The 13545-nt window shown below is 37.0% G+C and overlaps 1 protein-coding gene across 1 annotated transcript in view; it reads right to left on the reverse strand.

Annotated features, from left to right (window-relative positions):
- Positions 1–2897: 2897 nt before the first annotated feature.
- The window catches only part of LOC124013897 (F-box only protein 41-like), a 64944-nt gene continuing 54296 nt past the window's right edge, over positions 2898–13545 (reverse strand). Inside the window, exons 10-13 of the mRNA XM_046328448.1 lie at positions 8201–8319; positions 7010–7168; positions 6411–6526; positions 2898–3510 (exon numbers count right to left, since the gene is read on the reverse strand). Coding sequence (XP_046184404.1) covers positions 3448–3510; positions 6411–6526; positions 7010–7168; positions 8201–8319 — 457 coding nt within the window. The 3' untranslated portion in view covers positions 2898–3447. The remainder of the gene's footprint in view (positions 3511–6410; positions 6527–7009; positions 7169–8200; positions 8320–13545) is intronic.

Below are 13545 nucleotides of genomic sequence, written 5' to 3' on the forward strand. Positions count from 1 at the left end.
ATGTTAATAGTATCGTCTGATTACAATTATTATGTCTCATTTTTAAACTAAATCCAATCTATTAGCTTCCAAAATGTAAGTAGGTATATCTCGCTGTGTGATAACACATTCTGAGGGAATGGCTTGTCCTGCACTTTGGAAAAACCCAGAGTGCTTTGAGTGAATGTTGGAAAAAGATCTTGGTTCCTTTCTAAACATAGCAATGTGATTTGCAAAGAGGACTCACACCACAAATTATTCAAGTGAACTGGCAAAAGAGTTGAGTTCAAAGGCAAGGGCAGTGTGAATTTAAAGATAACTGAGTAATTTAGCTTTTTTAACTCCACAGTTTAAAGAGGAGTGAGGTCAGTTCTTTATAGAGGAGTGACCAGTTCTTTATAGAGGAGAGGTCAGTTCTTTATTGAGGAGAGACCAGTTCTTTATAGAGGAGAGACCAGTTCTTTATTGAGGAGAGACCAGTTCTTTATAGAGGAGAGGTCAGTTCTTTATAGAGGAGAGACCAGTTCTTTATAGAGGAGAGACCAGTTCTTTATTGAGGAGAGACCAGTTCTTTATAGAGGAGAGACCAGTTCTTTATAGAGGAGAGACCAGTTCTTTATAGAAGAGAGGTCAGTTCATTATAGAGGACTGAGGTCAGTTCTTTATTGAGGAGAGACCAGTTCTTTATAGAGGAGAGGTCAGTTCTTTATAGAGGAGAGACCAGTTCTTTATAGAGGAGAGGTCAGTTCTTTATAGAGGAGAGACCAGTTCTTTATAGAGGAGTGACCAGTTCTTTATTGAGGAGAGACCAGTTCTTTATTGAGGAGAGACCAGTTCTTTATAGAGGAGAAACCAGTTCTTTATAGAGGAGTGACCAGTTCTTTATAGAGGAGAGACCAGTTCTTTATAGAGGAGAGGTCAGTTCTTTATAGGGGACTGAGGTCAGTTCTTTATAGAGGAGAGACCAGTTCTTTATTGAGGAGAGACCAGTTCTTTATAGAGGAGAGGTCAGTTCTTTATAGAGGACTAAGGTCAGTTCTTTATAGAGGAGAGACCAATTCTTTATATAGGAGAGGTCAGTTCATTATAGAGGACTGAGGCCAGTTCTTTATAGAGGAGAGACCAGTTCTTTATAGAGGAGAGACCAGTTCTTTATTGAGGAGAGACCAGTTCTTTATAGAGGAGAGGTCAGTTCATTATAGAGGACTGAGACCAGTTCTTTATAGAGGAGAGGTCAGTTCTTTATAGAGGAGTGACCAGTTCTTTATTGAGGAGAGGTCAGTTCATTATAGAGGAGAGGTCAGTTCTTTATAGAGGAGAGACCAGTTCTTTATAGAGGAGAGGTCAGTTCATTATAGAGGACTGAGGTCAGTTCTTTATAGAGGAGAGACCAGTTCTTTATAGAGGAGAGGTCAGTTCTTTATAGGGGACTGAGGTCAGTTCTTTATAGAGGAGAGACCAGTTCTTTATAGAGGAGAGGTCAGTTCATTATAGAGGCTAACCCCCTAAAACAGCTAACCCCCCTAAGACTGCTTAACCCCCTAAGACTGCTATTCCCCCTAAGATTGCTAACCCCCCTAAGACTGCTAAACCCTTAAGACAGCTAACCCCCTAAGACTGCTAACCCCCTAAGACTGCTAAACCCTTAAGACTGCTAACCCCCTTAAGACAGCTAACCCCCTTAAGACTGCTAACCCCCTAAGACAGCTAACCCCCTAAGACTGCTAACCCCTTAAGACAGCTAACCCCCTTAAGACTGCTAACCCTCTTAAGACAGCTAACCCCCTTAAGATTGCTAACCCCCTAAGACAGCTAACCCCCTAAGACTGCTAACCCCCTTAAGACTGCTAACCCCCTAAGGAGAGGTCAGTTCATTATAGAGGACTGAGGTCAGTTCTTTATAGAGGAGAGACCAGTTCTTTATAGAGGAGAGGTCAGTTCTTTATAGGGGACTGAGGTCAGTTCTTTATAGAGGAGAGACCAGTTCTTTATAGAGGAGAGGTCAGTTCATTATAGAGGCTAACCCCCTAAAACAGCTAACCCCCCTAAGACTGCTTAACCCCCTAAGACTGCTATTCCCCCTAAGATTGCTAACCCCTAAGACTGCTAAACCCCTAAGACAGCTAACCCCCTAAGACTGCTAAACCCTTAAGACAGCCCCCTTAAGACAGCTAACCCCTTAAGACTGCTAACCCTCTTAAGACAGCTAACCCCCTGCTTAAGACATTGCTAACCCCTTAAGACTGCTAACCCTCTTAAGACAGCTAACCCCTTAAGAATGCTAACCCCCTAAGACAGCTAACCCCTAAAAGACTAACTCCCTTAAGAATGCTAACCCCTTAAGACAGCTAACCCCTAAGACTGCTAACCCCCTTAAGACTAAGACTGCTAACCCCCTTAAGACTGCTAACCCCCTTAAGACAGCTAACCCCTAAGACTGCTAACCCCATTAAGACTGCTAACCCCTAAGATTGCTAACCCCTTAAGACAGCTAACCCCTTAAGACTGCTAACCCCTAAGACTGCTAACCCCCTAAGACTGCTAACCCCCTTAAGACTGCTAACCCCCTTAAGACTGTTAACCCCTTAAGACTGCTAACCCCCTAAGACAGCTAACCCCTAAGACTGCTAACCCCTAAGACTGCTAACCCCCTTAAGACTGCTACACCCCTTAAGACTGCTAACCCCCTTAAGACTGCTAACCCCCTAAGACTGCTAACCCCTTAAGACTGCTAACCCCCTAAGACTGCTAACCCCCTAAGACTGCTAACCCCTTAAGACTGCTACACCCCTAAGACTGCTAACCCCTAAGACAGCTAACCCCTAAGACAGCTAACCCCTAAGACTGCTAACCCCTTAAGACAGCTAACCCCTAAGACTGCTAACCCCTTAAGACTGCTAACCCCCTAAGACAGCTAACCCCCTAAGACTGCTAACCCCCTAAGACAGCTAACCCCCTAAGACTGCTAAACACCCCTAACTCACTGAGGAATGGAACCCACTTGTCTGTCTGTCTGTCTGTCTGTCTGTCTGTCTGTCTGTCTGTCTGTCTGTCTGTCTGTCTGTCTGTCTGTCTGTCTGTCTGTCTGTCTGTCTGTCTGTCTGTCTGTCTGTCTGTCTGTCTGTCTGTCTGTCTGTCTGTCTGTCTGTCTGTCTGTCTGTCTGTCTGCGTTGCATGGGTAAAGTCTCTGTTACATCACAGTAATATAGCATGATGCTGTTATGTTTGAAGAATCTCTGAACCCAGCAGCTTCACAACTAACGTCTGATGTGTCATCTTCATGTCTGTGTGATTCCTATTGGCTGATTGCTTATTCTCTCCAGGATGCTGTATCTTCCGATTGGTTGCCAAATGTGTCACAAGTCTGACTGGTTGTTGAGGTTGCTTCCAGACTCGCTGATTGGCTGTGTGACTGACAGGTCAGTGAGATGTAGGGGGAGGAGGGAGAAGACGAAGAAGAGGAAGAGGTCAAACGAAAACGTCAGCTTTGATCTGCAACACTTCAGACAGACCTGGTCTCTTCTTTAGGGCCTGTAGGAGAGACAATAATATACAGTTGAAGTCAGAAGTTTACATACACTTAGGTTGGAGTCATTAAAACTAGTTTTTCAACCACTCCACACATTTCTTGTTAACAAACTATAGTATTGACAAGTTGGTTAGGACATCTACTTTGTGCATGACACAAGTTATCTTTCCAACAATTGTTTACAGACAGATTATTTCACTAATAATTCACTGTATCACAATTCCAGTGGGTCAGAAGTTTACATTACATACAATTTTATTGGGATTGAACAGTCTGTATGTAATGTCCAGATATACAGGAATATAACACAGCAGTTAAACACAGGGTTGAATCCTAACTTACACTTATTAATCAACATTGATAGTCAATGTTATAATTTGGCTTGAGAGGAAGTTAGATTTCTAAAGCACTTACAGTGACCACTAGATTCCATTGTGAAATGACCAGTGGATTAGTACAGACACGGTTAAGAAATATATATTTGAAAAACTCTCTGATAAGCGGCTGGCTGGTGATCATCGTCCTGTTGGTGAAAATCACCTTGTTGGTGCTGTTCTGATAGTGGAGTCATATATATATATATATAAGACAAGTGATACAGTTGAAGTCTGAAGTTTACATACACTTAAGAGTTGGAGTCATTAAAACTTGTTTTTCAACCACTCCACACATGTCTTGTTAACAAACTATAGTATTGACAAGTTGGTTAGGACATCTACTTTGTGCAGGACACAAGTCATTTTTACAACAATTGTTTACAGACAGATTATTTAACTTATAATTCACTGTATCACAATTCCAGTGGGTCAGAAGTTTACAGACACTAAGTTGACTGCCTTTAAACAGCTTGGAAAATTCCAGAAAAATATGTCATGGCTTTTGAAGCTTCTGATAGGCTAATTGACATCATTTGAGTCAATTGGAGGTGCACCTGTGGATGTATTTCAAGACCTACCTTCAAACTCAGTGCCTCTTTGCTTGACATCATGGGAAAATCTAAAGAAATCAGCCAAGACCTCAGAAAAATAATTGTAGACCTCCACAAGTCTGGGAGCAATTTACAAACGCCTGAAGGAACCACGTTCATCTGTACAAACAATAGTACGCAAGTATAAACATGGGACCACGCAGCCGTCATACCGCTCAGGAAGGAGACGCATTCTGTCTACTAGAGATTAATGTACTTTGGTTCGAAAAGTGCAAATCAATCCCAGAACAACAGCAAAGGACCTTGTGAAGATGCTGGAGGAAACAGGTACAAAAGTATCTATATCCACAGTATAACGAGTCCTATATCGACATAACCTGAAAGGCCGCTCAGCAAGGAAGAAGCCACTGCTCCAAAACCTCCATAAAAAAAGCCAGACTACGGTTTGCAACTGCACATGGGGACAAATATCATACTTTTTGGAGAAATGTCCTCTGGTCTGATGAAACAAAAATAGAACTGTTTGGCCATAATGACCATCATTATGTTTGGAGGAAAAAGGGGGAGACTTGCAAGCCGAAGAACACCATCCCAACTGTGAAGCACGGGGGTGGCAGCATCATGTTGTGGGGGTGCTTTGCTGCAGGAGGGACTGGTGCACTTCACAAAATAGATGGCATCATGAGGTAGGAACATTATGTGGATATATTGAAGCAACATCTCAAGACATCAGTCAGGAGTTAAAGCTTGGTCACAAATGGGTCTTCCAAATGGACAATGACCCCAAGTTGCGGCAAAATGGCTTAAGGACAACAAAGTCAAGGTATTGGAGTGGCCATCACAAAGCCCTGACCTCAATCCTATAGAAAATGTGTGGGCTGAACTGAAAAAGTGTGTGCGAGCAAGGAGGCCTACAAACCTGACTCAGTTACACCAGCTCTGTCAGGAGGAATGGGCCAAAATTCACCCAACTTATTGTGGGAAGCTTGTGGAAGGCTGGCTACCTGAAACGTTTTACCCAAGTTAAACAATTTAAAGGCAATGCTACCAAATACTAATTGAGTGTATGTAAACTTCTGACCCACTGGGAATGTGATGAAAGAAATAAAAGCTGAAATAAATCATTCTCTCTACTATTATTCTGACATTTCACATTCTTAAAATAAAGTGGTGATCCTAACTGACCTAAGACAGGGAATTTTTACCAGGATTAAATGTCAGAAATTGTGAACAACTGAGTTTAATTGTATTTGGCTAAGGTGTATGTAAACTTCTGACTTCAACTGTATATACAGTATAGACTGTTGTGACTTCAACTGTATATACAGTATAGACTGTTATGACTTCAACTGTATATACAGTATAGACTGTTATGACTTCAACTGTAAATACAGTAGACTGTTGTATAGAGTGTTGTGACTTCAACTGTATATACAGTATAGACTGTTATGACTTCAACTGTATATACAGTATAGACTGTTGTATAGAGTGTTGTGACTTCAACTGTATATACAGTATAGACTGATGTGACTTCAACTTTATATACAGTATAGACTGTTATGACTTCAACTGTATATACAGTATAGACTGATGTGACTTCAACTGTATATACAGTATAGACTGATGTGACTTCAACTGTATATACAGTATAGACTGTTATGACTTCAACTGTATATACAGTATAGACTGATGTGACTTCAACTGTATATACAGTATAGACTGTTATGACTTCAACTGTATATACAGTATAGACTGTTGTATAGAGTGCTGTGACTTCAACTGTATATACAGTATAGAGTGTTGTGACTTCAACTGTATATACAGTATAGACTGATGTGACTTCAACTGTAAATACAGTAGACTGTTGTATAGAGTGTTGTGACTTCAACTGGCATCATGTGATGCTACTGGAGTTGACCTCTAGTTCTCTGTTCAAAGGCATTTCAGGGAAAAGGCTGAGAAAGGTTCATTTACCTGTAACTTGTTGACCATCTCATTGTACTGTCTCTTAGCTTCAGGACTGTCTGGCTCCTCAAAGTGGTCAGCTATCCCAATCTGCACTATGATGGACCTGAGGTTACAACATACACCTAGAACATGGAGAGGATGGGGGAGAGGTCACTACTGAGAAGGAAAAGATGGCATTTGGGGTTTTAGTATCCTACATAGGTCTATCAGGTGTAAAGATCAGGGGTCAGGGGTCAGTAACTCACTGTTAAAATGCAGTAGTGCTACAGGTGTAACTGTAGTAGAGGTCAGGGGTCAGAGGTCAGCAACTCACTGTTAAAGTGCAGTAGTGCTTCAGGTGTAACTGGAGTAGAGGTAAGTAGTAGAGGTCAGGGGTTAGAGGTCAGAAACTCACTGTTAAAGTGGAGTAGTGCTTCAGGTGTAACTGGAGTAGAGGTCAGGGGTTAGAGGTCAGTAACTCACTGTTAAAGTGCAGTAGTGCTTCAGGTGTAACAGGAGTAGAGGTCAGGGGTTAGAGGTCAGAAACTCACTGTTAAAGTGCAGTAGTGCTTCAGGTGTAACTGGAGTAGAGGTCAGGGGTTAGAGGTCAGAGGTCAGTAACTCACTGTTAAAGTGCAGTAGTGCTTCAGGTGTAACAGGAGTAGAGGTGAGAAGTAGAGTCTCTAGATTCTGTAGTCCTTCTCTACACAGCTCTGCTGCCCCCTCCTGGACCAACTCAGTAACACGCTCCAACTCCAACACCTGGAGACCCACACACCTACGAACTACAGGGAGAGAGAAAATGAGACTTGATAGAGACACAGAAACAAAACACAACTAACCCTAACCCACACACCTACGAACTACAGGGAGAGAGAAAATTAGACTTGATAGAGACCCAACACAACTCTGATAGATAGAGACCCAACACAACTCTGACAGACAGAGACTCAACACAACTCTGATAGACAGACTAAACACAACTCTGATAGACAAAGACTCAACACAACTCTGACAGAGACTCAACACAACTCTGATAGACAGAGACTCAACACAACTCTGATAGACAGACTAAACACAACTCTGATAGACAAAGACTCAACACAACTCTGACAGAGACTCAACACAACTCTGATAGACAGAGACTCAACACAACTCTGATAGACAGAGACTCAACACAACTCTGATAGACAGAGACTCAACACAACTCTGACAGACAGAGACTCAACACAACTCTGATAGACAGAGACTCAACACAACTCTGATAGACAGAGACTCAACACAACTCTGACAGAGACTCAACACAACTCTGACAGACAGAGACTCAACACAACTCTGACAGACAGAGACTCAACACAACTCTGACAGAGACTCAACACAACTCTGATAGACAGAGACTCAACACAACTCTGACAGAGACTCAACACAACTCTGACAGAGACTCAACACAACTCTGATAGACAGAGACTCAACACAACTCTGATAGACAGAGACTCAACACAACTCTGATAGACAGAGACTCAACACAACTCTGATAGACAGAGACTCAACACAACTCTGATAGACAGAGACTCAACACAACTCTGATAGACAGACTAAACACAACTCTGACAGAGACTCAACACAACTCTGATAGACAGAGACTCAACACAACTCTGATAGACAGAGACTCAACACAACTCTGACAGAGACTCAACACAACTCTGATAGACAGAGACTCAACACAACTCTTTGATTTCCAGCCACTGGCTCTTCTCTAAAACACCTGTCACTCATCCAGACAGACCAATCAACCTCTGGTATAGACTTTCACTCACCCAGTAAGGACAATCCCTGAATGCTACAGCCAGCCCCGCCCACACTGAGCACTCGGAGGTGTGGCCAACAGCGGCCAATCGTCTGCAGGCATCGGTTACTGAAGCGGGTAGGCTGCTGACTGCGGAAGGAAATGAACAGGCCGGTAAACACAACAACAACGACAACAACAACAACTAAACTACTGCTACTAATACAACTACTACTACTATTACTACAATACTCCAAATACACTACTACAACTATACTAACACTACTATATCTACTACTACAACTATACTAACACTACTATATCTACTACTACTACTATACTAACACTACTATATCTACTACTACAACTATACTAACACTACTATATCTACTACTACAACTATACTAACACTACTATATCTACTACTACTACTACTATTACTACAAATACACTGCTACAACTATACTAACACTACTATATCTACTACTACAACTATACTAACACTACTATATCTACTACTACTACTACAATACTCCAAATGCACTGCTACAACTATACTAACACTACTATATCTACTACTACAACTATACTAACACTACTATATCTACTACTACAACTATACTAACACTACTATATCTACTACTACAACTATACTAACACTACTATATCTACTACTACTACTATACTAACACTACTATATCTACTACTACTACTATACTAACACTACTATATCTACTACTACTACTACAATACTCCAAATGCACTGCTACAACTATACTAACACTACTATATCTACTACTACTACTATACTAACACTACTATATCTACTACTACTACTATACTAACACTACTATATCTACTACTACTACTATACTAACACTACTATATCTACTACTACTACTATACTAACACTACTATATCTACTACTACTACTATACTAACACTACTATATCTACTACTACTACTATACTAACACTACTATATCTACTACTACAACTATACTAACACTACTATATCTACTACTACAACTATACTAACACTACTATATCTACTACTACAACTATACTAACACTACTATATCTACTACTACAACTATACTAACACTACTATATCTACTACTACTACTACTATTACTACAAATACACTGCTACAACTATACTAACACTACTATATCTACTACTACAACTATACTAACACTACTATATCTACTACTACAACTATACTAACACTACTATATCTACTACTACTACTATACTAACACTACTATATCTACTACTATTACTACTATTACTACTACAACTATAGTAACACTACTATATCTACTACTACTACTATACTAACACTACTATATCTACTACTACTACTATACTAACACTACTATATCTACTACTACTACTACTAACACTACTATATCTACTACTACTACTATACTAACACTACTATATCTACTACTACTACTATACTAACACTACTATATCTACTACTGCTACTATACTAACACTACTATATCTACTACTACTACTATCTAACACTACTATATCTACTACTACAACTATACTAACACTACTATATCTACTACTACAACTATACTAACACTACTATATCTACTACTACAACTATACTAACACTACTATATCTACTACTACAACTATACTAACACTACTATATCTACTACTACTACTACTATTACTACAAATACACTGCTACAACTATACTAACACTACTATATCTACTACTACAACTATACTAACACTACTATATCTACTACTACAACTATACTAACACTACTATATCTACTACTACTACTATACTAACACTACTATATCTACTACTACAACTATACTAACACTACTATATCTACTACTACTACTATACTAACACTACTATATCTACTACTATTACTACTACAACTATAGTAACACTACTATATCTACTACTACTACTATACTAACACTACTATATCTACTACTACAACTATACTAACACTACTATATCTACTACTACAACTATACTAACACTACTATATCTACTACTACTACTATACTAACACTACTATATCTACTACTATTAATACACTGCTACAACTATAGTAACACTACTATATCTACTACTACTACTATACTAACACTACTATATCTACTACTACTACTATACTAACACTACTATATCTACTACTACTACTATACTAACACTACTATATCTACTACTACTACTATACTAACACTACTATATCTACTACTACTACTATACTAACACTACTATATCTACTACTACTACTATACTAACACTACTATATCTACTACTATTACTACTATTACTACTACAACTATAGTAACACTACTATATCTACTACTACTACTACTAACACTACTATATCTACTACTACAACTATACTAACACTACTATATCTACTGCTACAACTATACTAACACTACTATATCTACTACTACTACTATACTAACACTACTATATCTACTACTATTACTACTACTACTACAACTATAGTAACACTACTATATCTACTACTACTACTATACTAACACTACTATATCTACTACTACTACTATACTAACACTACTATATCTACTACTACTACTATACTAACACTACTATATCTACTACTACTACTATACTAACACTACTATATCTACTACTACTACTATACTAACACTACTATATCTACTACTACTACTATACTAACACTACTATATCTACTACTACTACTATACTAACACTACTATATCTACTACTACTACTATACTAACACTACTATATCTACTACTACAACTATACTAACACTACTATATCTACTACTACTACTATACTAACACTACTATATCTACTACTACTACTATACTAACACTACTATATCTACTACTACAACTATACTAACACTACTATATCTACTACTACAACTATACTAACACTACTATATCTACTACTACAACTATACTAACACTACTATATCTACTACTACAACTATACTAACACTACTATATCTACTACTACAACTATACTAACACTACTATATCTACTACTACTACTATACTAACACTACTATATCTACTACTACTACTATACTAACACTACTATATCTACTACTACAACTATACTAACACTACTATATCTACTACTACTACTATACTAACACTACTATATCTACTACTACAACTATACTAACACTACTATATCTACTACTACTACTATACTAACACTACTATATCTACTACTATTACTACTATTACTACTACAACTATAGTAACACTACTATATCTACTACTACTACTATACTAACACTACTATATCTACTACTATTACTACTATTACTACTACAACTATAGTAACACTACTATATCTACTACTACTACTATACTAACACTACTATATCTACTACTACTACTATACTAACACTACTATATCTACTACTACTACTATACTAACACTACTATATCTACTACTACTACTATACTAACACTACTATATCTACTACTACTACTATACTAACACTACTATATCTACTACTACTACTATACTAACACTACTATATCTACTACTATTACTACTATTACTACTACAACTATAGTAACACTACTATATCTACTACTACTACTATACTAACACTACTATATCTACTACTACAACTATACTAACACTACTATATCTACTACTACAACTATACTAACACTACTATATCTACTACTACTACTATACTAACACTACTATATCTACTACTATTACTACTATTACTACTACAACTATAGTAACACTACTATATCTACTACTACTACTATACTAACACTACTATATCTACTACTACTACTATACTAACACTACTATATCTACTACTACTACTATACTAACACTACTATATCTACTACTACTACTATACTAACACTACTATATCTACTACTACTATACTAACACTACTATATCTACTACTACTACTATACTAACACTACTATATCTACTACTACTACTATACTAACACTACTATATCTACTACTACTACTATACTAACACTACTATATCTACTACTACAACTATACAACACTACTATATCTACTACTACTACTATACTAACACTACTATATCTACTACTACTACTATACTAACACTACTATATCTACTACTACAACTATACTAACACTACTATATCTACTACTACAACTATACTAACACTACTATATCTACTACTACAACTATACTAACACTACTATATCTACTACTACAACTATACTAACACTACTATATCTACTACTACAACTATACTAACACTACTATATCTACTACTACTACTATACTAACACTACTATATCTACTACTACTACTATACTAACACTACTATATCTACTACTACAACTATACTAACACTACTATATCTACTACTACTACTATACTAACACTACTATATCTACTACTACAACTATACTAACACTACTATATCTACTACTACTACTATACTAACACTACTATATCTACTACTATTACTACTATTACTACTACAACTATAGTAACACTACTATATCTACTACTACTACTATACTAACACTACTATATCTACTACTACAACTATACTAACACTACTATATCTACTACTACAACTATACTAACACTACTATATCTACTACTACTACTATACTAACACTACTATATCTACTACTATTACTACTATTACTACTACAACTATAGTAACACTACTATATCTACTACTACTACTATAGTAACACTACTATATCTACTACTACTACTATACTAACACTACTATATCTACTACTACTACTATACTAACACTACTATATCTACTACTACTACTATACTAACACTACTATATCTACTACTACTACTATACTAACACTACTATATCTACTACTACTACTATACTAACACTACTATATCTACTACTACAACTATACTAACACTACTATATCTACTACTACAACTATACTAACACTACTATATCTACTACTACTACTATACTAACACTACTATATCTACTACTATTACTACTATTACTACTACAACTATAGTAACACTACTATATCTACTACTACTACTATACTAACACTACTATATCTACTACTACTACTATACTAACACTACTATATCTACTACTACTACTATACTAACACTACTATATCTACTACTACTACTATACTAACACTACTATATCTACTACTACTACTATACTAACACTACTATATCTACTACTACTACTATACTAACACTACTATATCTACTACTACTACTATACTAACAGTACTATATCTACTACTACTACTATACTAACACTACTATATCTACTACTACAACTATACTAACACTACTATATCTACTACTACTACTATACTAACACTACTATATCTACTACTACTACTA

This window comes from Oncorhynchus gorbuscha, linkage group LG25 (genome assembly GCF_021184085.1).
Source record: "Oncorhynchus gorbuscha isolate QuinsamMale2020 ecotype Even-year linkage group LG25, OgorEven_v1.0, whole genome shotgun sequence".
NCBI lineage: Eukaryota > Metazoa > Chordata > Actinopteri > Salmoniformes > Salmonidae > Oncorhynchus > Oncorhynchus gorbuscha.